At 46.8% G+C, this 25,379-nt stretch overlaps 3 protein-coding genes across 14 annotated transcripts in view; 2 read left to right on the forward strand and 1 right to left on the reverse strand.

The window, feature by feature from the left end:
* The first annotated feature begins 1,707 nt into the window (after positions 1–1,707).
* LOC118513051 (putative phospholipase B-like lamina ancestor) lies at positions 1,708–11,305 on the forward strand. 5 transcript variants are annotated; one of them, XM_036058354.1, is made up of 5 exons: positions 1,708–2,447; positions 6,193–6,384; positions 8,167–8,848; positions 8,945–9,211; positions 9,283–11,305. In XM_036058354.1, the coding sequence occupies exons 3-5, from the start codon at positions 8,739–8,741 to the stop codon at positions 10,988–10,990; spliced, it is 2,085 nt and encodes a 694-aa protein (XP_035914247.1). In that variant the 5' UTR covers positions 1,708–2,447; positions 6,193–6,384; positions 8,167–8,738; the 3' UTR covers positions 10,991–11,305. The 5 variants fall into 5 exon arrangements, with proteins under 5 accessions (XP_035914247.1, XP_035914249.1, XP_035914248.1 ...); XM_036058355.1 differs by lacking the exon at positions 1,708–2,447 and adding an exon at positions 4,911–5,399; XM_036058356.1 differs by lacking the exon at positions 6,193–6,384.
* A 604-nt stretch (positions 11,306–11,909) lies between these two features.
* Positions 11,910–25,379, forward strand: part of LOC118513057 (protein alan shepard) — a 191,341-nt gene continuing 177,871 nt past the window's right edge. For 3 of the 8 annotated variants that reach the window (XM_036058385.1, XM_036058389.1, XM_036058391.1), the window contains exons 1-3: positions 11,926–12,098; positions 14,121–14,559; positions 20,949–21,041. In XM_036058385.1, the coding sequence (XP_035914278.1) occupies positions 20,955–21,041 (87 nt within the window). In that variant the 5' untranslated portion in view covers positions 11,926–12,098; positions 14,121–14,559; positions 20,949–20,954. Of the gene's footprint in view, positions 12,099–13,400; positions 13,688–14,120; positions 14,560–20,948; positions 21,042–25,379 lie in introns of those variants that run through there. The other 5 variants (XM_036058386.1, XM_036058392.1, XM_036058388.1 and 2 more) reach the window with 4 other exon arrangements.
* LOC118513062 (adult-specific cuticular protein ACP-20-like) lies at positions 24,188–24,950 on the reverse strand. The gene is made up of 2 exons (XM_036058411.1): positions 24,726–24,950; positions 24,188–24,639 (listed from the first exon to the last, which is right to left on the reverse strand). Exons 1-2 carry the CDS (start codon positions 24,855–24,857, stop codon positions 24,340–24,342), a joined length of 432 nt encoding a protein of 143 aa, XP_035914304.1. The 5' UTR covers positions 24,858–24,950; the 3' UTR covers positions 24,188–24,339.

Raw genomic sequence — 25,379 nt, forward strand, 5'->3', positions numbered from 1 at the left:
GATAGAGAGAACACGAGAAAATGCTCCTTATGCTGAAAATGCTGATAAACGCTAGAAGCTGGTAAGCTTTTTTTAATTTCTGAGGAAGTTACCAAAAAAACAAATAAAAGTCCAAGATCATCTGACGCACACACAGGCGGTTGTAGGAGTTCCTCGCAGCAACAACCCCTTCAATATGTCATGCTCGGCTCTGATTGGCGATCGGGGACGGTATGCCCGCGAACAACCGTTGACTGGCGGCTCACGTCCAAACACATCCATGCCATCACCATCCTCCGCATCACGGAAGCTGGACGACCGCTTCAGCTCGCAAAGACGCGACTCGCCGCAGGCTCGATTGATGATGGACACTATCATTGATGCGCAATCAGGCTCAATTGCTGTGTCAATTGGAATTCGCGCTCCATTCCCGGGTTGTGGTCGGGCTGGGACAATCAGGGTCTGTTTCTATGTTGCTCCTGTTGTTGGGTCTCGCTCACGGTCTCTCCCGGGTTTTACGTTCGGGGGGCTTGTTTAGACGTTCGGGCACGTTATTGGTGGAGTGATTTGTTTGTTTTGAGACGCAGCAAATTGTTATTGCCAGCTCCCGGTAGCATGCTGGAGGAATGTTTTTAATCCTTGATGGTTAATATTCGCGCTCAGCGATGATCTCTTCCGCCGTTTGTCAATAAAGTTAATCAAAGAAAAATAAACTATAATGCTTTCGATAGATTATTGATACATAATTCTGAAAGTGAATCCACAATGAAAGTGATCCACAATAAAACCTGCTGTATGAAAAAATGGCTCCCAATATTGATCCTACTTTGTCTACAGGCTGAGCACGTCATACAGACAAGTTCGTCATTGAAACAGCTGAACAAATTGTAATGTCGTCATGCCTGTTTTTTTTTTGCCAGCTCACAGCTAAACAAACAGGCTTAGGCGGAAAATGAGAAGAAAGCACTTTTAAAATTCATTACTTTAAACACGGTTGCGGGGAGTGGAAGTTACCGTAGTGCGGAGTTTAAGCGTTGCAAAACGTGTTCCGAGTTTGAAAACTTTCGGCAACTGTCGTTGCTTTGCCGACTTTCCAAGCCAAGTTGTGTAGTACAAAAATAGTACAAATAGTAGTAAGCTAAAAGAGTATTTATAAACTATTTTGATGATTTTATTACAACACGAAGCTTTTCAAACTGCCAAGTGTATAACTGACCATCGCGTTGCCATAGCAACTGTCCTAGTAACCCTGTAATTGCAGCGTAAATGTCGACTTCTCTATCCGCGCGCTACATCGATTTTGTTTCATCGACTGCCGAGCTGCTCCAACAGTAGTCGTACCGTGAAATTGGAGCAATAAGAAAATTCAAATTTTTAAATATTGTTACAATTTTTAATGTGTTTGAGTGTTTGACGTGATCTAGTGTGATATACAGCTCACTACTAGCCAAATGATCGAATCTTGCGTGTGCAGGGCTTAAAGGTTAAATTTAGGATAAATTGTTAAGCAAATAGAACTAACCACATTGTTCCAATATTTGGACTTAAATTTAAACCAGCATTGGATCCAACTTATCTCGAACGGGCTCGCTGTTCATGTCGCTCAGCACGTTCCACACACTGGCACGCACCTCACATGTACCACTGTCGGTGTGGTTGTGTAAATATAGGTGTCTGCCTGTATGTGTGACTTCAGGTTGCAGGGGGAGGAGATATGAAACACCGCGACAGCTTAACTCACTTGTCTGACTAACCTTGCCGTAGCAAGACATCACAGAGCTCCGCGCCGTAATCGTGTGTGAGCTGCACATAAAAACGTGCACTTTTCTTAAGTGATTTTCCCTATCGTGAAAGGCCAAGTTCTTCAGCTAGCACACGCAAGAACCGCGTAATCGAAAAACCCTCCACCTGGCTGTTACAAATGTAGTCCCACGGGGTGTATCCGTAGTTTCTATTGTTACTATTTTATGTGTCTTTCCGACCACGGTTCAGTTCGGTGGTTGCTTACAGTGTCCGTGTCTCTGTGTGCGTATCCGTCGTCTGAGGTTATCCACGAAAGTTGTTACTACATCAAGCAGTTCGTCTTGGGTCGTGAAGTAACCCTGCGCTGAAATCGCAGTAGCCCCAATTTCGAGGTGCAGCCAGCTTGTGTGTGTGTGTGTGTTTGCATAACCGTCATCCAGAAGTGAAGGAAAATCTCCCACCACTTACCCGGTCGGTGAAGAAAGTCGGAGCGAAAAATCTTGGAGAAAGTGATCGAGCCATCCCGGGGTGTTTCATCAGTACGGATTGATCAGCATCAGTGCTTGATCGTGTGTCGTCGGAAAGCCCCCCGATCACTTTTGGTGCATTCGACCAAATATCTCAACATAATTGTGATCCAGCAGGCCCTCAACGCCATCGGAAGTTTTACCTGATCATCTCATTCGTTGCCAAATCGTAGTTGTAGCTGTATCTCATTTACACTGGTAAGTATTAGCGATGATAAGTGTTTAACGATTGGTGCCAAAAACAAAGTCTCGAATGCTAGGGGAAAGAATCTCACACCGATGTGTGCATTGGTAGCAGCAGCATAAGCGCGATCATGCCAAGGGAACCCGATTATCAACGTGCTTAAAACGCATGGGAAGTGAGGCGAGAGCATAGCACACGACCACAGAAATAGCTTGCGGCACGTCACGCATATATGCTCGCCACGTTTTTAATCTCGCTGTGTATGTGTGGGCACAATCACACATACAGAGAAACGGTCGAAAAACACATGTTTCGTATCGGAATGGGTTTAACGTGGCGATGGGAAGGAATCCTTACAAGCATGCTCGAAACATGCAGCCGAGAACAGTAGTAGTAGTTGTGTTGGAGCTAATGGAAGAAATGGTCCACGAAGTATCGATATCAATTCCAAAAACCTTTTAGTTCTAGAATGAACTAGAAAACCCTCCGAAAGAGCTAGGAGCTAATCATTCTGAAGCAGAAATATGACAACATGCAAGCGTTCACAAACATCGACACAAGCAAACACACACATAGGAAACACCGAGGAATGAAGTGTCTGCTCCACGAGCCGGCTTAAGATACATAAAATCAATCGCTTCATTCAAAGCTGTGCGCCATAAAGCATTTCATTGAAACACCATCGTTAAGGGAGCGTTATCAATGCGTCAAATTTTTCCATTCAAGGGATTAGTGACGATGGGTTTTGGTTGGCTGCGAGCTGATAGTGATCTAGCATGAAGTGTAGGGGAGTTGATTAATCGTAAATAAAAACTGCAGTTTGAAGTAGGATTCCTATTAGATTTAATGCAATCAGGTTATGCTAGCATCAGAGGCCATTGGAATCTCGAGAGAACACACCAGACAGATTGATTTTAATCAAACCAATTAAAAAACTTCCAATTAAACCAAAACCCTCCACCCAACCGGCGCCATTACCATTTTGGCGAGGGGGAAGATCGATCAAGCACAATAATCAAACTGTCACCCTGTTTTTTCTCGCACCGAACGTCATCCAGTGATCACGTTGTGCCGACTGGTCCAATGGCGCCAAATGTTTCGTCACACTCTGCTGCTAGCGGATTGCCGATTGTCGTGGTAATTGGTTCGCCGACGGGCAGTTTCCATTGCTGAATAATTCATCCCTCACCCAAACTGACGTACGTTAAGCGTCGGTTTCGACCAGTCCGGCGATGTTTACTTCCGCTGGAGGCGGTGAAACGTTAGGTGTTTGCTGTGTTTGTTAACAACTGACACTGCAAGTGATCTTGTTTAAGTAAACCAGCTCTCACTAGCTGGCTAGACTTCATAGCACCTTATAGAGCTGCAAAGCAGGGAAAGTAAAAATGGCGACTCGTTGCGCCATCTTTGGCCAGTAATGAAGTTCATGCACGCGAGCTGCTGCGGTTAACACGTTGAGTGCCACGAGATGATGTACCAGATAAAGAAGCGTGATCGTATACTAGCCACGTGGCAAATAAAATGTCAACAACAGAATGGAGATTAGCATGGGTAATTCTGTTTTCAGAGAAAATGCCTTCAATTTCGCTTTTCCGTACATTGAATGAGCTTGTAGCAATATTGAAATGGGTAATCGGATGTTGTCCTCCATCATCACTATGAGCTGTCTGTTTTATCGCACATGAAGTTGGCCTGTCAGGCGTTATTGGATGCCGAGAGTCGCTGTTCGATCGGCGCTATACTCCAACCACATTCACAAAGATCCTCCACGCTTAAGCATGCTGCCGGCGGTTGTGCTCGTGTTTTGGCAAGCAATTGGTCGACCTCGTACCAAATACGCCACGCCACCGATACCGAGCACGCGTCGGAACTTACTTCCGTGTTTGCCTTCTACTGCTGGCCAAACACCGGAAGACAGCTTCTACTACCAAAACTTATGAATGAACTACACTCCAAGACCAACTTCCGCTTTTCGCCGGAGATATCCAACACGATTTCGATCCAAACCCATTAGGTCATGGATCAACTTTAGCGCAAACATCACACCCCGATGGTGGCCGAAATTCTTGGGAAAACTGTTGAACTGCGCTCCAACAGCGTGGATCACGAGGGATAAATTAATTTTCACCTTTCACCGCCGGTCCCTTCTCCGGTGAGTTCGCTCTCTCTCTCTCTCTTTATCGGCGAAGAAAGAATGCTGAATTCCTCAGGAAGACGAAGTGTTGTAGCCAAACACAATCCGACGTACGATCACGATCGTCGTGTGCATATGCCGGGTGGATGTGGGTATTTTTTTCGGAAATCGGTTTGTTGTTCGGCAGATTGTTTTTGTTTAATTTTAGAACGGTACACACGAGACCGGCGGGGCAATGCAAACATGGCGGACGGTAGGGTTCGAGTACAGCTTCCTGAACGTAATGGCGATCGGATGTTGGCGGGTGCGCGAGCAAACTTACTGCAAACGTCGCACCAGTTGAACTCGCTCAGTGGTCGGTGCTAGTGGCCGATCCTCAGCGAATCGCAAGAAGCAGGAGCCCTTTTTTGATTTTTGCACCTTTTTACGGTGGACCTTGTGAAGGTCGGCGTAGACCTAAAGTGATCAAACCTTTGAATTCCTAACTGTGTAAACGGGTATTTTACAGTAGTTAACTAAATCAGTATTAATAGCAAGTGATACGTTTAGATAGAAAGAAGAGGAATAGCTAGTGCGAAAGTGTAATGACGCAGCTATAATGTGACAGCCTCAAATTACGTCTATGGGGTGATAAGTGATCGTGCCGTTTCGTCTTGTGATTGCCGCTCGCTCGTACTTTGAGTGTTAAATAGGTCATACTGCGGTGATCTATTTTTGCAGCAAAATAACAGCAACAGATACATGGAAAAACAGCTCAAAACAGCTACAATCAAATCAGCCTAACCTATGTGAGGTCTTTTGCGCCCGAAAACGATCGTACCTTCAAGTGCAGGTGTGTGATCTTGATAAATTATTCTGAAATATCATTGCAAAGCTGTCCACATGTTCACTCACTCATTGTCCTACCGAATGTCCAAGCATGTGCAGAGTTGATCAAGTTGGTCGCCGAGTTCATCGTGCTCCCGAGAACCCATCGCCACGATCGTGATAAAATAAACAAATATTGGTCCCTCGTGACAGCCAGACATTGAAGGATCAAATGTCCTCGAGAGGGTGGCTTTTCTGTTTTATGTTTGAAGTGGCAATGCGACACGCGACAGATCCCTCGCTCCCTTGTAGTTGGGGTTAGAATTCTGTAAAGTTGGCAACTTTCCTAAACGCCAAAACAATTCTTCCCCAGCTTGGGTTGGTGGCCTCGCTCGTCGTTAGCTCGACGCCGCGCCGCGTCGTTTCACGGTCTGTTTATTCAAGTAATCTTCAGGCTGGAGTGTATCATCCGCCCGAACACGCTTTTGCAACCGCAACCGAATTCGAAGAATGCCGACGCTTGTTGCTAGGCCACGCTCGCATCGAGACAAACATTTTTTTGCATGCAGAAAACTGTTTATTTATTGTTGTCTGAAGTGCCGGGAGTCTGAAGTTGGGTGGTCTCGGTTGCTAACGTCCATTCCAGCCAGAGCAGGTGTTTTGTGGTGTGTAGATCTCCAAGATACAGTGCAGCAACGCCTAGGTCTAGGTTACTCCAGGAAATTACTTTCTAGTATTGTCGTCGTTTTCATGCAACCCTCAGCTGGACATCAACCATTTCGATCATTGTGCAATGTACTATCTCTCCCCCCCCACAGGGCTCCACAGTGCACGGCCACAACCCAAGCGCCTCATTCCAATGGGTTGACACGTCTACAACCACACGTGAGTTCGTGGCGCCAGCAGAACGAGCAGAAGTTCGAGCAGACGAGAGGAAGCAGCTGCTGTTGGCCGGAGTTGGCAACAACCTACCATCTCCGGAGCGTTGGTTCCAGCGGTTCCGGTAGCAGGTAGTAGTACTTCCCATACAACTATAGCGATCTAGTCATTATCTTACTGGTTTGATAATTACCGTTCTGTTCGGCACACTTTTCTCCCCAACGCCAAATTGCGTGTTTAACCTCGAGCGCTGTGAGCGCTAGCATCGTAGCAATGGTTAGTTGCCGGAAGGTGCAAATGGTGGAGAGGGGGAAAAAAAAAGCAAGAAGCTCCAACTGCAGGTCCGTGTGTCGGGGGGTGTCTGCTGATAAGGCCTCGTCGGCGATGAAGCTACAGCTAATGAACACGGTAGAATGTTGCAACGTTTGCTTTACACACTCGTGTGCGCCATATTGTTAGAGACAAGCGCGCGTGCGGAGGTTCGAAGATCGGCCTTGGGTAGCGACAGTCGTGAGGCACGTGAATGTGGGGCTTGCATATCTAGTAGCCTAGCTGTGCCATTCTTCCGTGCACTATATCCAGGCCAGCAGGGTATGATCCCTTTTGAATATCGTCAAACAAAAACGCCTAGCAAATCTCGGAAGTATGAAGAATCCGTTTCGATGTCTGAGATGTTTGAAGATCGTTTACCCTGCCGTACCAGACCAGACACGCCAAATAGTTCGCCGATCGATAGGGAAACGACTGATACTAAACAGATGCAACAGCGAATGATGAGTCGGTGGGGGACTTTGTTGCCTTGTTGAACTCGTTCGGCTAACCTCAGTATGGCCGGTGGGGCATGCAGGGAACTGTTGGCAGTTTGTCAAGATCTTGCAAACAACAACAAGGCTATTGTCGGTTTAGCTTCAGCTTTAGCAGTTGGTTGGCTCGTTTCGTGTAATGATTCCGAAATCTTAGTACAAGTAATCTCACTTGTGATTTAAAGCTTTGTGACACGTGTTTATAAGGGAAGGATAATTTTTTTCAGAGCGGATAATAGTGAGATCCCGTGATTGTTATCAGACGGAAATTTGTTTGCAATTGGAGTTTAAAAGCTCGCCAGAATCTGGGTAAATTCCACATGATTCATCAACGAATATTGTGCAAATTAGCTTCCCCATTGTGTGAGTCATTGTGTATAGCTCGCATGGTGTGGGCACGATACGGTAAGACATACTGCCATGTTGTTTCCGGCTATGCATTTAGCACCTACCGAAGCCAGTGAAGTGGTACGAAACCGGTAGATGTCTGTGTAAGATAAACCTGTGATAGCGCTTTGATGTACTGCGATCTGTTGTTCCTCATCATCATCATCATCATCATCCTGACACCGATATGAGTGGTGTCCTCTCCCTTCTAATTATCGACCCGCAGAGATCTGGAGACTTGAGTGATTCGTTTTGCAACACATATATTTGTCAACTGCCGTACGATAGTTTATGCAAACTTGGGATATATCCATGTTTGGACAATTTGTCTCCAAACCACCAATGGCCACCACATTCCCGGTGGCGCTTCGCTTCGATAGCTTTTGACACATCATATGCCCCCCCTTGTGACGCTGTCGTAATCGACTACGACCGACATTTGTTGGCGACTGGCCAGAAAAAAAGAGTCTCAACCAAGAGGGGAGAGTGGGGAGAAAATCGTACGTAGGAAAGGGCTAATCGTTGGCCACAATCACAGTCTGATCGTTGTTTGTGGCGGAAGTGGTTTAGAAGATCGCCCACAAAGTTCATTAGCTTGATTGGGGTATCTATTATCATTTTTTTTTTGTGGACAGCTTTCAAATGTTTGGTCTAACGCTCCCTTAACACTAACCCATTCAAGGTCATAGCTAATCAAGAGTTTCCACTCCCATCGCTTTCCAGAGTGCTTTTCTGCCAACGTCTATTCAGCGGCCCGTTAGTGGTGCGTTTTCCGTCCGTCGATCGGTCCTGTTTGTCAAAATAACACCCGAGGAACAGCAAGGAGCGTAGCAGTTTGTCCAGGAGAATCCATTCGAATCCTTCCCATCCCCGGACGGACTCACCGAAAGCAATCCGAACTCCGAGATCGATTTCCAATGAGAGTAGTCCAGTGCGCAAGGTATCTAACAGCGGCGTCCCACCCGGCATCCGTCTGCCCGTCCGGTGTACCATCAGCCCGAGGACTGGGGGAACTGTTCTGCTACAGCTACTACGCCGTCGCCACCATTCTGCTGCACCTGTTTGCCGTCCTGCCGCGGATCATCGCCGACCTCAACTATCGAGTGCCGATCGGCTGCTGGCAGCCATAGAAACGTAACTGCGCACGCACCTAATTCCTGCTGGAGCGTTCTTCTTTCGGGGGCTCAAAAAACCGGGCGGAAGACCCACAGTACAGGTGATCGTCACAAGCGAACATTCCATTTTGCTTTGCTGTGTAGCTGTGTTATCCGTATCGCGTGGAAACGGCTATCATCATGCTGAAGGTTGTCGGAGCATCCTGGCAGCGAACCCGGATAGGGTCCTACATTCTGATCGGCGCGTTAATGCTAGCGGTTGCTGCACTCTTCCTGGCCGATATGGAGCGGTAAGTGCATGCGATTAAGTAAGAAGCCATAGGAATCTGCTTTTAGGACAGGAGAAGTCTTCATTGGTCAACGGTTGTTTTTTCCCCATCCAACAGTCCAAGCTACAAAGGAACCTACTGTGCCACAACCTACTGGGCACGGAACTCTGGCTATCGGCTAGAGTTCTGGGGCCAGCGTAATGATCTCGATCTCGTGCCGAAGGGAGCAGTGCGAGCGTGCTTCCGTGACAGCATTCTGACGAATGGATGGTCTCAGCTAGAGCTAGAATCTCAGTCTTCCTACACGGATACGGTGCAGGCGTATGCGGCCGGCATCATGGAAGGGGCCCTAACATGGCACAACATCTACATGCATTGGTCTAAGTAAGTACTCGAGCTGTCACGATCGCCTGGCTAAACATTTACTTATCCGAATATTCGTCCCGCACTTACAGCACCATCGATGCCGTTTGCTCGAAGGACGTCGAGTCGGAGGAGTTTTGCGATTGGTTGCGCGGTCTCATCACCACCAACGTGGACACGGTGAAGAAGATGGCCGATATGAAGGGCAAGCACGACTACTACTGGTACCAGATAGCCCTGTTCTACGATCAGCTCGATGGGCTCGAAATAGGGTTCCGCAAGGGTGTGAAGCGATCGCGCATGGATTACGAAATTCCGAAGCAAGATTTTCTACTCATGAACGCTGCGGTCGATATCCGGGACCTGAAGATTTACTACACAAACTTTTTGATGGAAAACAGTGGCCTTAAACCGGATCCGGCGAAGGGAATTATGCTGCTAAAGCTGCTGAAACAACCGAACGGTCTGTCGAAGATCTTGCTAGGCCACACGTCCGACGGTAGCTACTCGTCGATGCTTCGGATGGTGAAGAAGTACACGCTGAGGTATCACTTCTCGGCGGACGATGTGCGGCCAGTGGCACCGAAGAAGGATGTAGAGGTGGAGGATAACTCCGTCGTTCCTGGAACGAACATCGTGTTTACCGGGTATCCGGGCGTGCTGGCGTCGCTCGATGACTTCTACGTGATCAATGGGCGCCGGCAGCACCGGCTAGTGGCTGCTGGGGTGAAGATGGAAAACGAACACGTAAATCTGTGGCGTAAGATTGACCTCGTACGGTCAGTATCGCTAGCGCCGCGTGTGATGGCAGCCAACCGTCTCGGACATAGCGGTCGCTCGTGGGCACGCTACTTCGCCCGCAACCCGTCGACAGGCGTGAAGCAGTGGCTGGTGATCGATATGTCACGCTTCGTGGCTAGTAATAGCAGCGATATCGATCTGCTGACAGCACAGCTACCACCGTCGGATGTGGATGTGGACCGATCGGACGAGGAGAACGAGATTCCAACAACGCTGGATCAGGACCAGCCGCAACGTGTAGTGACCAAACGGATGGATGATTACGTGGACGATGACTTCAAGGAGCATACGGCCGGCGCTCGGCAGGTTCGAATGGTAACGATTCCAAAATCGTCGGCCGAACCCGTCGAAGTAGAGGAAGTGCAGCAGGAAGGTGCGTTTGGGCCGGGAATGTTCTGGGTGGTGGATCAACTGCCCGGACGGCTACATGCGGAAGATATTACCGAAAAGATCGTCGCCGATGGGTACTGGCTAACGAACGGTGTGCCGTACTTTAAGGAAGCACTCGATATTGGGCAAGCGAACGCGAACGCTACCACCAACACCTCCGCCACGACCATGGAAAAGATTCTGCAAAACATCACAGATCTGGAGACGCTGGCCCGATTCTTCCGGCAGTCCGCGTACCGGGGCGATCTGGATCAGGACGAACCGGCCGCCTTTGGTAACATCGATCTTAAGCTGTACACCGAAGCGTCGGACGGTACGGTACACTTCCGAGCGTATTCTGGTCCGCTGTATGATCCTGCACGTAGTACCGGCAGCACCACAGGGCAAGCGGCCAAGCGAAGTATCATCAAAGCGGAACCACTGCAGCAAGCTTCTTCCGAGGGAGAAACCCCGACGCAACACGATTCGGGTAGTGCGGCAAGTGCGGGAACCTCCGTAGGCTCTCGTCCATTTGATTGGAGCCGAATTTTACCGTTCGAGGTGCGCCACCAGGGACATCCGGATGTTTGGGACTTTGAGCATATTACACCGGAGTGGGCGTGGATATGAGTGCGCCACAGGACATCGTGGCCATTAGTTCAATTGTTTCCTCTTCTATACTCCTCCCATACACAAACACCGATGTGCAATAACGTTCTCAGATCACAATGTCTTCCAATGAAAGATCCCAATTTTTAAATGCCTTAAAAATTTAGGAACAATGAATGATTTTTTAAACAAATTTAGACAAATGTTACATATATTGCGCAAATTTGCCGTTCCTGTTGATGGCATTGCGTTAGCTACTACAAATACACTCACGTTTTATAAACCAATTTTAAAACAGAAACAAACACAATAGAAAAGGAAAAGACGGAATCACAACGAGAGGTTTAAGCGCAATTTTGTTTAAAGAGATATCCGAACTGAAGTGGCGTATCTAAATATGGACACCCAAGACTTCTCTACAAAGAAGTATATTCGTCTATGGGTCTCATCGTTCACAGGACCTCGCCACCAAAAGAATCTTTGAAGCTCTAGGGGTCTTGGTTATATACGAACAGCATATAGGTCCAAATATTAAGCAGACCACCCGCACGCTTGAATATTCTCGAGGATACACCTTCCAACGGTCATTTCAAAGAGCTTTTTCAAAGGAAAGCTTCAGAAAACGTCTCAAGATGGCGCTGGTGTACTTTGCACAATGGTACGGGTAATCTGTCGACAAAACAATAGAAGAAGATTTAAAATTGCGCATGTGCATACACGTCCAATTATTTGCTTCGAATTGGTATAATTTAAACTATCATAAATACATTTATTTGCTTCAGAAACATTTATATTGGAATAAAAATCACCTTATTAATTAATTTAAAATAAATGGCTGTATTTGTGACCATTTTTACAATTCAAAAGTAAATAACAATGATGGCCGCAGAGCTTTTAGCCCGAAAAAAGCTTCGCCGAAATGACAGCTCCGTGAGCTTTTATTGCTATCTTCTGCGGTAGGTAGCGGGCAAGCGCCACAGGGAAAAGTCACCGCAGCAAAGCAGCAAAACAGCCGACGACAACGATAACGTTGAAGACGAAAACGACGACGGAAACACGGAATTACCTCTGGTGCCGTGAAAAACGACGATTATTAGCGGAATTTGTTGTGCAATTTGGTGTGCTAACGGTACGGTGTTCGTTGCTGTAAACAGTAGAGATGTATCGGTGTGCGTGTGTGTAAAGCCCACGGATGCATATTCGCGATGCACGGCGGTACCGACCGCTGGCGATCCCGATCCGGCTGTGGCTGTGCAAATCTAATTTATCATTCCACCTCCCAAGTGCCCTAAACACCTCCCCGCTCTGAGGTTCAAGATACATTTTCGTTATATATGTATGTGTGTGTGCGGTGGTGTCGTCCACTGTGACGTTACGTTTTATGAAAATCACGTGAAATCATAATTCCGATCGCAGTGTGCCGTGGTTCTTCCAGCCCGTGGGTGATAAAAACGTGAAAATTGGTCGCCGTGCGGATGAAGAAAATCGTGTGAATCGCTGCGTGTGTGTGTGTGGGGACAGTCGGTAACACAGCCGCGGTAGCCGTCATCTGCCGTTGCCTCCTTGCTGCAGGGTCGACAGGCCTCTGCTGCATACACATATTTGCACCACATCTCAACAATGCGCCTGCGTGCACAACCCGCGTTTCCTCCAAACCAACATCAGTGAACGAACCGTGTGAACAAGAATCGAAAGCGGGTAAAAGGGACCGAGAAAAAGCTATCGAAACATTCTGTACACCGTGCCGTATCGAGAGATACGCGGTGGCATTTTATTTGGCAGCAGCATCCTCATCGCCCATCACCACACAGCCCGTATGCTGTAATAGGTGGATTCTTAATCAAATTTAGGCATACACACACACACACGCTCTACACGCACACTTCTTCTCTCTTTGCAGCTGAAAATAGCGCTGCCTTATTATGCTGCTGTGGGTCGTGTGTCCCGTGCGTCCACCGATACGGTGGCCGGCGGGCGGTACCACCCGGATGGGTACTGCTCGGGATGCGGGTTGACGGGTTGTGATAAATTGATAAATCCATCCTCTCCTGTAATCAGTGGCCGTGATAATGGTGCCGCTATCTACGAAACGGAGGACAATTCTGGGCGTTCTCTTGGTGGTAGGAATGTTTACTTTGTTACCGGTGCCGGTTTCTTAGAAAGCAGGACCGGTATCTAATCCCTTCACGGCTGTTAACCCGTACCCAGAAATTGCAAGCAAACACCCTCCGAGGTTGTACTGCAGAAGAAAAACTGCATACTTACACACAAGATTTAAAACGATGCACCTAAAATTCGACCGAATAATTGGCTTTAATTTGCAAACGTTCCCTTTCAAGCATTGACGACCGGTTTATTTATAGCCCTTTTCTTTTGTTAAACAAACGCCCATTCATCTGCTGGAAAACAGCTGTGTGCGTTTTCCTTCGGGGGTTTAAAACGTTTCTTGGAATAGAATGCTTGAAAGAAAAACAACAACAACAACAACACAGTCACAATTCCTTCTTCCCAATAAGCATTTGTATGTGTGCGTGTGTGTGAGTTGAACCTGTCAAAAGCAAAGCAAAACAAAAAAAGGGACGAAAACAAAAACACAACATTCCGGTCCGGTTTATTTCTCGCGGTGTGTGTGTGTGCGCCCTTCCGCTGCTTATCGCGTCCCTTTTTTTTTCATTGTCGTCTGCCGATCACACGTACGCGTGCACAAGTGAATTTTCGGTGAGAGTGATTTGTGGGGTAGTGAGCGTGAGCTGTTGTTGTTGAGCTGTGCGTTCACCACTGAGGGAGGTACTGTGTCAGTTTTATCGGTATCGATGACACACGGTACAGCTGTGTGTGTGTAGTATTGGTGTTGGAGAGCGATCACGAGAGCGACATACAGAGAAGAACAATAGGAAGCTTTGAGGGATTTTTCCATTTTCCACCGGGAAAGTTATTATAAAATTGTGATAGACGGTGATCAAAGTAGTCTCTGACAACAGTTCAGACCTTCAGTTTGACAGCTACAACCTGGGGCTTTGGGTAATCCGTTCGTTGGTTGTAGTTCGCAGCCGTTCGTGCAGCCAAGTGCATCAAACGTGATAAGAAAGAATCTTCCCCGTTGTATCTTATACTTCTCTTGCAATAATAATTGTTGTATGTTGTGTTGCAGTAAAGAAGGAGCAGCAGTTAGTAGGCATCCGCCCAACAATCTCGCTTGAAGGTTCTATCCGGTCGCCATCGCGTGGTTTTGTGTCCGGTCTGGTATCGAGTGCACAGTGTGCAGTTGCCGACAGTGTGCGTGTTTTTAAGTGTGTGTTTGTACAACGCGCGTGTGTGTGTGTTTTTTTCGTGTGCAAGTTCATCTATGTGAGTGTGTGCGATTGTGCAAAAGTACAATCCCATTACCCCCGCTAGGTGCACAATCCATCCGTTCCGTATCCAGGGTGCAGTACACGCAGGTGCAAGTGCAAGTGCAACGAGAACAGGCCAAGAACAACCGGTGTGGTGAGTGAAAAATAAATAAAATCGCAACGTACCGCGGTCTATCAACGCAGCAAACAGTTACGACGACGACGACAGCGCCGGGCAGGAGTGACCAAATTTTCACGGTAAGTGAGGCATTTTTTTCTTTCCGATGGTGTTATTTTCATCCTTGACCGTCGCCACTGCTGCAGTATGGTGCAGTTGTTTTTTTGTGGAAACAATTGTGGATGCAAATTGGTGTGTTTCGGTTCGAGGTTTTGTTTTTTTGGGGTGTAATTTTTGGCACTGGTGATGTAGTGTTGTTTTGAACCTTGGTTTGTTCTTTTATTTCCTAATTTCTTCACGTTTCTGTATCGTGAAAAGGTGAAATGTGACATGGTTTTTAGAATTTCTTGAATTTTTTACATGTTTTAAGTTATTACGATAACAATTTGCTCTTTATATTTTTGTAAAATTAAGATTATTATTTTGCAAATATAATGGTGGTTCGATGGCATCTGGACCTCACACGTGGTATCGTGGCCTCACACAAGTAGCCCGGCTATATAAGGCCAGGTCATTCTGATGATGAACTTCATTAGAAGTATAAGAGAATTGTTATTAAGTCAATTGAAATGTTGCATAGAACATTTATAGTCCCAGTAGTCACATACGTCTCTGGACTGTGCCCAATACTGAGAAGGATTTTTGATAATCCACCAGCTCTACGAGAGATGTACAGTGATTTCACCATTGAGCAGCGTATTGAACTCGCAAGGCTCCGTTGGGTTGGTTATGTCATGAGAATTACACCGGACGACCCTGCCTGAGACCTGAGACTGAGTGGTGCTAGACCGTTAGCGATAAAGAGGAATATTTGTATTTTTAAAACATTTTTAACCCAAAACAGCATTTAAAATTTCTGAAATTTGGTATACTTTCATACAATCTAGAAGAAATTGAATTCCAAACTGGGAATATTACTCTCTCTCTCAATTACAAGCAACATCGACAAGAAAATCTTCTGATGAAAAACATTTACTTTAGCAACGATCTATCAAAATCGAAGTACAAAACGTTCACCATCGCTTTTTAATCTGACGTCCCATAATTATCAATCCTCTCCAGTCGTTTGTATCGCTGTTTGTTCATTAAATATTCTGCTCGAACAATTCGCACCGATAACAATGACTATTCAGAAAATGTTGACACCAACTGTGTTTGTGCCAGATTTTCTCCCTTACCGAAGAACAATCTGGTTCGGTAATTCGTTGCTTGATCAAGTCAGTCAAAGGCAGGAAGGAAAGAGGGGATGAAGCTTTTCCTTAACTGCAGAATCAGATTGCGGGAAGAAACTTTAACGGAACCACCGATCCGCCGAGCGTTTCATGGTGAAGTAGTTTCCAATTTTTGGCCTGCTCCAAATCGTTCCCGTGGTTTCCTTTCCGGACACAGCACGGCGTGCGGCTGTTAATGTATTCTATCGCTCACGCTCGAGGGCAAGTATAATTAAATTGGCAAACAAAAACCTTCCAATAAAACCGTCAAACTGGGTTTGGGAAGAAGAGAGCCCGGCTGTGGTGGCGGTAGAGCATCACAACGGACAGCTTTTACTGGTGCCCGACAGCTTACGGAACGACGACCAGGGCAGGGAAAGAAGGCAAAACCCACGCACAAATACTGTCGAGTTCTTGCTCGGGAAAAGGGTAAATTTTCGAAGGAAAGTTGGCCCACCGTGTCCTAAGCGGCGTTTTGACCTCTTGATTCACTCGCTAGCAATAGGTGGAAGTTTGTTGGCAGGAGATGTGGCAGAACCGGTACTGGTGGCGACAAAATCTTCCAAGAACATAAGCACCTCTTTCGCTTACGGGTAAACTTTGGCAGGGAGCGGCGATTGCTGTTATGGGTTTGCTGAATGGTTGTACGAGCCGTACAGCACTTCTCATTAGGGAACCACCACGCATCCCATAGAAGCTTGCGCCAAACCATCCAGTACGAATCGATCGTGATTTTGCAATCATTATCTGTGAGCTTCACTGAAGGACTCTGTGGTTCGTATGTTCGCTTTGCCCTGGCTGCCCATACAGCGGGCGAAGGATGCATTTAACGTTGGTGGAAAATGGCGTACCTTAAATGTACAAACCCTTCAACACCAAGCAGCATCTCGGAGATAGTGTGGCGTGCGGGAAAACTTAACGAGCCCGATGCCCGTTTCCCTCCTACCACACTTAGTCTACGTTATCCGTTGGGATGCTGTTTGTCGATTGATTGAATCGCGGTAGTTTGCCGGGAACTATTTTATCCTCGCACTTGCACGGCACGAAGCCCCAAGTATGTCCGACTGTGTCGGTAAAGTTACTAGAGATTTCGCCGTCCAGCTGCTAGTTACGGTTGGAATCCGCACGTAAGTGACTGCAGCTTTCGTCAATGACTCAATCTATTGGAAATCCACAATATGGACCTGATGCAATTCGAATAGTTTGTGCTGGCAAAAGTTTGCCGATTGGGCAGGAGAGAATGTGGGCGGTAGTTAGTTTGGAGTTTTCCGTACTTGAAATAATTGCTGTTCGAGGCAATCGAGGGATGTATGGAAGGTTTGTCGCAAATAATTGCTCTTTCCGAGGACATTTGTTTTTTTTTTCTTTCGTTGCAGCCGTTGAAGTTCTAGCGCAATTCAAATTAAATTTGTACTCACTGAAGAGAGTAGTAAGTGGCTGATGACAAAACCAGCGTAGGTTATAAGTTTATAAATAAGAGCGAAGGACTTGGAAGGCCTATGGAAGGAACACCTTGCGTCCTGGTGGTTGAGAAAACAGCCGATCCCGATCAGTTGACCTCGATTTTATTCCCCAACATCATCCGGCCCGCTGTAGCTCTCCAGATCGATAAAACAAACCGGGAAAAAACGCCTATAAATAGGATACCCGTTTCCGTTTTATCCGGATATTTAAGGCCTCGACAAGATTCTTGGAAAACGCACCAATTTTGTCGTCTTGTGTCTTTCTATTTCCAACAGAGAGAGAGAGAGAGAGAGAGAACAAAAAATCGAAACCAAAAACTGCTGATTCGTACTGCAGGCAAATAGCAGTCGTCAGATTTAAGGATTCTGATCGTTATTGTTCCGTGAAGCGATTTCAATGCTCTCCGACCGGAAGATAGCAACTGGGCTCCTATTTATAGCGTCCCGACAGCTGTAAGGAGCACCGTCTTTCTCTATTTCCCTTCCATTACATATACCTCGGGATACCCAGGGAGTGGGATGGAATCAAACAGTGCTACTTTTCTCCGGTGGATGAACCTTTTATGCGTGTCCTGGTTGGTGGTGGCACCTTTACCGTCCGTGGCGTAGACATCAAGGGAAGAACTGGGGGTGGAGTTGGTGGGTGGAGGAATCTGGGAGCCTAGAACGGCAAAAGATAGGGCCCCACATGCCCATTATGCGGTGATGAACGCTTTGCGTACTTTACGTTAATGAATGCGGGGTACTGGTCGCGGGAAGGTGGACCTAATGGCACGAGCGCTGCCTTTAATCGAGTAGAAAAAAGGGCATAGCTGAGATAAAATGAGTTTTATTTCGAACGGAACGAAAATGGACGATTGTGCCTGGCGTGGAATGATACGGTGCTGGAACTCGGAGAATTGATGGGATAAAAATTAGACGTGTTTGTTGAGAGTCGAGGTTGAGGAAGATTTTGGATGATGTGTGTGAGTGTTTGTGGAATAGGGACCGCTAGAATGGGATGTGTGATGAAGGTACGTCATCAAAATTGACTCACCTACACGTTACCGTGTTGTGGCTTTTCGGTATACTACCGTCTGCAACGGGAAAACCACCAAGCTAGAAGAGACCAAAGGGGGCTAGGGTTCGGGGTTCGATTTTAGCGATTGATTTTTTGGGTGTTGGAAGATGGGAGGAAGTAATGGAAGAGGCAACCCGCTCTTTAAAAGCACTCGTGTTGGGTGTAGGCATCGCTTTTTCCATGGGTCTGGATGTGGGTTGGATGCAGCTTTTATAGAGTGGTTGGTGGTTTTTGGATGAAAACTTGGCTAACCTGGGTTGGATTTTCTGGGAACTGAGCCGGAAGTGATGAGAATCCCGATTTTAGGTAAAGGTGCCGTTAGTGTCCTGTAATGCAAGGTGGTCTGCATGTTTTTACTGTGTGGTTGAAGGATTGATAAAGCTAACAAAACAATTTTTGAACAGCTAGAATTTCTATAACTCTGTCTATATATGTTAAAGTCCTAAAGATCCTTGAATATTCTAAAATATCCAATTTTAGACATTAGCTTCCTACACGTGTTATTTATTGGTAACTGCTATTCTTACACGTCGCTATCGATCACTTAGAATTATTTAGCTATATTTAACCAAACGCCGTCTGTGATTGGATACGGGACGAAAATAAAATGTCACTGAAGCGGATATTGATGTCTTCTGCCGTGGGAATACACCAACAACACATCCGCTGCAGGAAAGAAAAGGAACTCTTTTCGAGGAAGATGTCTTACGCTTGTGAAAGGCGATCCTTAGTGTCTGATTTTGTTTCCCCAAAACTTCATCCGGATAGCAACATCGGGAAAGGACCTGGATATACACGACGCACTCGTACATTCAAACATCCAACAGGAGTACGGGGTATGAGATTTAGGGTAAAAATAGCTCAACTTCCTCAATGGCTACGGCAGCAGCGCCGGCTAGTGGCTATTCCGCTTATGATTATGCCGTCCGTGCTGCCGACCGTGGAGACAACTTTTTCGGAATGTCGTTCGCCATCGTTCGCACGTCCTGACACGCTTTCCCTGTCGACGAGTCTGGCGCGGATCGGAAATGAGGCCGTCCTCGTTTGTAACCACAGGATAGCATTTACTGTTCTTTGCCGCTGCTGCCACCAGCATCACCCGAAAGGACAGGAAACTATTTTTAGTCTACCCTCGGAGAGTCCGATCCTAGGGATCTCTGAGTCCCTGGGATGGCTGGTAAAAGCGCAAAGCTTCGGGTATAGTTTCAAAACCCGGGGGGTGGTTGGCCGACTCTTGGGCTTGAGCTGAACGGGCGGACGAGTGGACAGTACATAGTTTTACCCATTCTTTCCCAGCTGAAAATGGTGGAGTTGCTGGTCGTCGGGATGGAATGCTGTTTTTTTTTGCTGTTGTTGCATTGGAGTCTAGGTTCTGCAAAATAATGTTTGCGGAAATGCGGACGAGAAGCTGGTGACGACGCTTTAGCTGTTCTCTCCCTGGTCTTTATGGCCTTTACGCTTCGTACGCTTTTCTCGACGAAAGAAAAACCTTCACATCTCCGCCGCATGCCATGGTTAGTCTGCTCGGGCTGCTCGTGGTCCCAGACGGTACCATGGAGTACCCGGAGATCAGACAAACAAAAGTTGAAAGCATAATTGGTCGTACAGTTTTCCGTTTCGGGACACACACACATGCATGGGGGTGCCGCATGTCCTGCAGCAACGAGGTGATGCTGCATTCCGGTTGCATATTCGGCTCGCTGGAGCTTTCATTTGCATAGGGATGCAATAAATTCCATGCCGCCCTGCTTGTCCGCCGGCTCTGTCGATGCTTTATGGTGTTTCATAATGCTTTGTCGTTGATATTGAATAATTTCTCAAACTATCACCAGCGTCGTTACCTCGCTTACCTCGAGCCCTCGAGAGCCTCCGGTGTTGATTTATAATGGCTGACCTGCTGTAGCAGCAGCAGCTGGGGTAGTGCAGTAGTGTAAAAATAAAGTTCAAAGTTCAATCTGGAGTACGGAGCATACGGGGATTGGATGGGCGAACAAGGGGAACAGATTTGCTCGGAATCGATTTCGGTTTTCGATTCAAATTGTTCAAAGTTTCGGTGCTTCTGTTCGGGGTCAGGATTTATGGGATCTGGTTCGACGTGGGTTCAGGGTAGGTCGTATGTTTGATGGTTTATTGTGTCTTTCATTATGTCCTGATTTAGGCCAGAATTGGAACGAGCGGCAGGTTTCCAGAGCTGGATCTTTGGAATAGCAAAGCTGAGAGCCTATATAATGTATCATTTATGTTTCTGGTCAGAGGACAATAGCTGTGGAGAGTTCCACAAACATATTTGGGGTTGTCAGTTATTTAAGATGTCCGATGTATTTTTGCTTTTTAAATTTTTTATACTAAAATGTTTTTAAACTTTAAAAATATTTTTCCTCTCTAAGTAATTCAGCTAGTTCTAGTGAGTAGATTGAATTGACACTTATTTTTATGATTGCACAAGAAATTTATGAATCCTTGCGTCCATCCTTCTACATTCATTGTTGTTGATATATCCTTGTCCATAAATCGTTTTTTTTATTATATTGTGATCCTTTCTCCGTTACATTATTACGGTTTTCGCGTATCCTGTTTTCCCTCAACACGCTTTCCAACCGAATCAGTGTCATGTTCGAACCGCACCGGACCTTACGCTATCGACATTAGCTTCCGCCTGTTGTTGTTTCTTTTTTTGCTTCTTCCATCATCTTAGCGCTTATTTGATTTCCCTGCTTCTTCGACTCTTATTTCAGTGCAACATGCAGCAACCGAGATACAGTCCGGCACCGCCGCCCCCGGTCACGATACGTCCCCAGATGGCTCCGAGACATCAGGCAGTACCGAACGTAAGTGTGAGCTTTCGGGCGTTTGCAGCCATTTTGTTTTTATTTCGATCTCTATATAATTAGCCTGTGTCCTGTGTGCTAGGACACTTCGCGTGCAATTCAGCGCAAACGGCAGCTTTTTTCCCCTTTTTCGTTTCGCATCCATATTTTGCTGAGCGTCGTCAATGTCAGTTTCATTGTGCTGCTTAACCAATGGAAATGCAAAAGAATTTTCCCTGTCCCGTCGACGGGTTGAAGGTCCATGTGAGCAGGGAACACACTTCCGCAGGTGCACAGTTGCGGTGAAGCACAAGACTTCAGTAACTGTCAAAACGGGTTTGCATCAGTCCGTTGGTTATCCCGGCAGGAGTGAGTAATGTATGTGAAGGACGTGATGTGTGTTATTGTAGTGTACGCTTGCGAGCTATACTTACTTTTCACATTCTCGCCGTACACGATGTTGGGCACTTGCCCGTGGGCATGTGAAATACCGCGAGAAATTCTTTCGACAGGAATTCTTTGGCCATGGCAAAAAGCTTGGGCAGATTCCTGTCAGCGAATTGAAGGGTGAGGGTTTTATGGAAAATGTTGGAATTAATGTCTGGGAAGGAAAGGTGTGCAGTGAGTTTGTAGTATTTAATTAGTGGAGCATGAAAAGATTGGACGGTTGGTAGTAATAATTATTGACTTTTTAGTGACGATGGGTTGGTTAGGTTCAGATATCCTGAAAGTGTTCAAGATATTGAAGAATACCAATGAATGTCTATCAATAGACTTTGCGACTAGATCTATTTTATAGTTTCCTCTAAACTATAGTTCCTCAATCCTAACCTCGAAATGTATGTCCAAACCATGCTCCAAGAAGTTCGCTCTGCACCAAGAACAATTCAATCATCAATGATCGCTGCACGCAAAGTAATGGCAGCAAAAACCACAGATACAATGAGATGTAAATCTCTAAAATAATTATCCGCCAGCAGCCATTTTGCCATTTGCTATTAATACCACCATAAGAGAACGTTGGAAAGACACCACCACACCGCAAGCCACACAGAACCTGCAGTAGATTGGCTAAAGAACGTGCTAGTAGTATGGTTTTGTGGGTACAAAATTCATTACAAGCTTATCCAGCTCCATCCGGATGCACTGATAATGACTTAAGCATGATGGTGGTCCTCCCTCCGTTGCACCATGGCATCTCCACCGTGACCAGCTCCACCGAGACGGACAGACAGGGAGAGAGTTCGAGAATAGCGAAGTGGACATTTTTAAGGGACATAGATGGCTGCGAATGAAGTACGTGTCCTCTGGTCCTCGTACCTTCTTCGGTGCGGTGGTGGCGACAAAAGGCTTTGAGATGCGATTCCAAGAGCACTCAACCCGAGCTGCCCCCAGCGATGGGGGGTGAAGTCATGCGGCAGAGAAGTGAAATTGTTGAACTGCTGATCAACGGTGTGCATCCGACAACGGTGACCACATTGTCCGGAATGTTACAAGGCTTAAAAATGTAATACCGGACGACAGCCGAATGTTCGAAATGGGATTGGGATGGCGATACGCTGGCGTAGTGTCCCTGTGACCACATGCATATCGCCGACGAGACACGTTGTGGAGGTGATGCTGATGCTGTAAATGCATTCCCATCAGGCCCGGTATCGTATCGTCGCAGGTAGATGTGGGCTGTAACCGTGCATACTACACCATCGGCCGATTCCACCGGGCCACTGTTCGTTCGGAAGCACATTCTTTTCGCATTGCACTTTCTGCCCTTCTGATTTTGCCATATTGCACACGTATCTTCCCGTTGCTGGAGGTTACCTTTGCGGTGTAGGAGCGGCGGCTTCGTTTGCCTGATTTGAATACGCAACGGCACTTGCTGGAAGGTTTGCCGAGACATACGATGACCGAGAATGTCCGGATTAGGGACCGGTGGTGTGCCTTCGGTTCTAAATTTGGGCAGGCACATGCACGGTTGGCGATACGGAGCTCCAGGAGTTATTGCGAACTCTGGTAGCGACGGTATGCATTCCCTCTGTGCACACACAACGTGACCATTGTATGCAATTACACACCGGGTATCTATTGTTGGTCGCTAGATCTGATGTTTTTTCTTCTTTGCTCACTACTCCTATTTGGACCAATTTCCCCTTGGCGTGGATCAGATAGCTTTTCTTCGAAGACTAGTACCCTCAGCGCTCAACTCTCCCCTGGAACTTCACCGGAAACACGTTTTGTTTACGTTCGGGGGTTGAGTGGTTCCGGGGAGCTTTTTTATGTTATTATTTGTCGTACCGTTTGCAGGCTGTTGGCCTAAAAGCTCTTCCGACTAATTGGTTGCTCTCGTCGGGAGCGTCCCGCGTGAAGGTTGCGGTCAGGGATTTATTTCGATAGCGAGTTTTGAGTTACCTCGCTGGAGCTTTCTCCCATCCAGGCGAGCATTACAAAGTTGTGCTTTTTTTGGTTGTTTGTTCGGATGGCGATTGTGAGAAATCTCATACGGTGCATAAAAATCGTCCGCAGTTGGTTTCGGAAAGAAAACTGAAAATTTTACGAGCCAGCTGGCCAATTACTTCTGAGTTACGAAGCGTGTGTACCCTCCAGGACCGGGTTTATACAATATCGCATCGCTGTAAATGACGCTCGGTACGTGGTCTGGGATGTAGTTGGAAGATTAGTTGAAATTATAGTAATAGAAGCGTGCATGCAATGGCGGTGGTCTCCAGCTTCAACTTCACGAACCAGCAGCGGTTATGAATGGGAAATTTGGGCAAAAGCACAGAAATTGCAACACTGGCCCACCGGTTTCGGCTAATCCCCGTCACTTGCTGCTAATGGTTACCGGGCACGGACCGGCACGGACTTAAAATGAGCACGTTTTTGTGCAATGAATTTATTGGACATGAATATTTTCGGTTGAATCCCGGTGACTCGGTCGACCCATAAAGCCCCAGTTTGCTCGGTCCGATGAGTTTCGGTGCGTGTACCACATGCGGTGTGTGAGAGGTAAAGCTGGTTACGAAACAATTACTTGGCATTGATTGCGGTTTGCTCCTGATACATCGATATGATGTGTCCGAGTGGTATTTTACATTGACTGCAATGAGTCGTTTAAGCTGTTGGAAGGTATGCTTGCAGTTCGGATTGAAGTTTAAAAGGAACCAAGATGCTTTCATTCATGGATTCATTTTTTATGTAGGAATAGCACAGGCATATTATGACGAGATATGGGCGGGAAAAGTCTTTGGCAGTCGCATTGGTCAGATCGGAAATGAAATCGGAAATCACAACGAGATCGGTTGGGGCCGTGCCTCAAGGTGTCTTACTGACCACCCTGCTCGTAACCACCCTTGCCGATGTTCTTGACGATGGCCTCGAATCCGTTCTTGCTGTCGGCGTGATACTTGACGACGCGCATCGAACCGTCCGGTTCCTGCAGGGTGTACTCGCCCTTCACGACATCACCGTCCCGGACTTCCCACTGGCTCTTGTGATCGCCGGTGTGGTAGTCCTTCACTCCGTACTCGAACTTGTACTTCGGGTAGGCGTAGTAATCCTTGCCCTCGTAGCCACCCTCGAATCCTCCGCCGATGCCGCCTCCAATGCCACCCTCAAATCCACCCTGTATTGTGATTGTGAAATTGTGAAGATTAAATCGAATAGTGGAATCGTTATCGGAAAACTATTTGCGCCGTAAGCCATACAAACCTGTCCACCGCCAATACCGCCACCGCCGAAGTATTTGTACGGGATGTGCTTGACTTCGCTGACGAATCCGTGATGTTCGTAGGCCAGAGCGACACCGACCAGCGCCAACGTGACGAGTACAATCTTCTGCATTTTGGTAGACTTTTGATTGAAGGTGATGTTGCTGGAAGGAAGTTGCTTTACTTGTTGTTAGACCAACTACCGTAGGCTAAGTGATGCATTCCTAGCCGTATGGTTAGGTTTATATACCTTGCCAATTGTTACGCCTTTGGCCTTGAGCACTTGGGTGGAGTGTGTGTCCTAGCCTTTTCGGTGTTTGCGAAAGAACCTAAACCATCGATCGCGTCCGAACGGATATGTGCGATGCGCCCTAGACTGGGTGTTCTTCTTTCCGTTTGGCACGCGATACATGAAAGGAGTGTATCGATGGAGTTCGAACTGTGTTGCGGTAACACCATTCGTTTGTTCGCCCTTAGGTGGCTTAATTCAAACAATAGTTCTACTAGGTGTGAAACGATTACACATGCGATTGGGCGAAGACACCCTGCCGAAACCCTACTGCTCAGTGAAGCGTTTGACCGATGAATCGATGATGTGCGCGAAAGCCAGCCTAAAGCAGGTGAAAAGTAAAGTGTATTGGATTAGCACGCGCGC

This window comes from Anopheles stephensi, chromosome 3, assembly GCF_013141755.1.
Source record: "Anopheles stephensi strain Indian chromosome 3, UCI_ANSTEP_V1.0, whole genome shotgun sequence".
Taxonomy (NCBI): domain Eukaryota; kingdom Metazoa; phylum Arthropoda; class Insecta; order Diptera; family Culicidae; genus Anopheles; species Anopheles stephensi.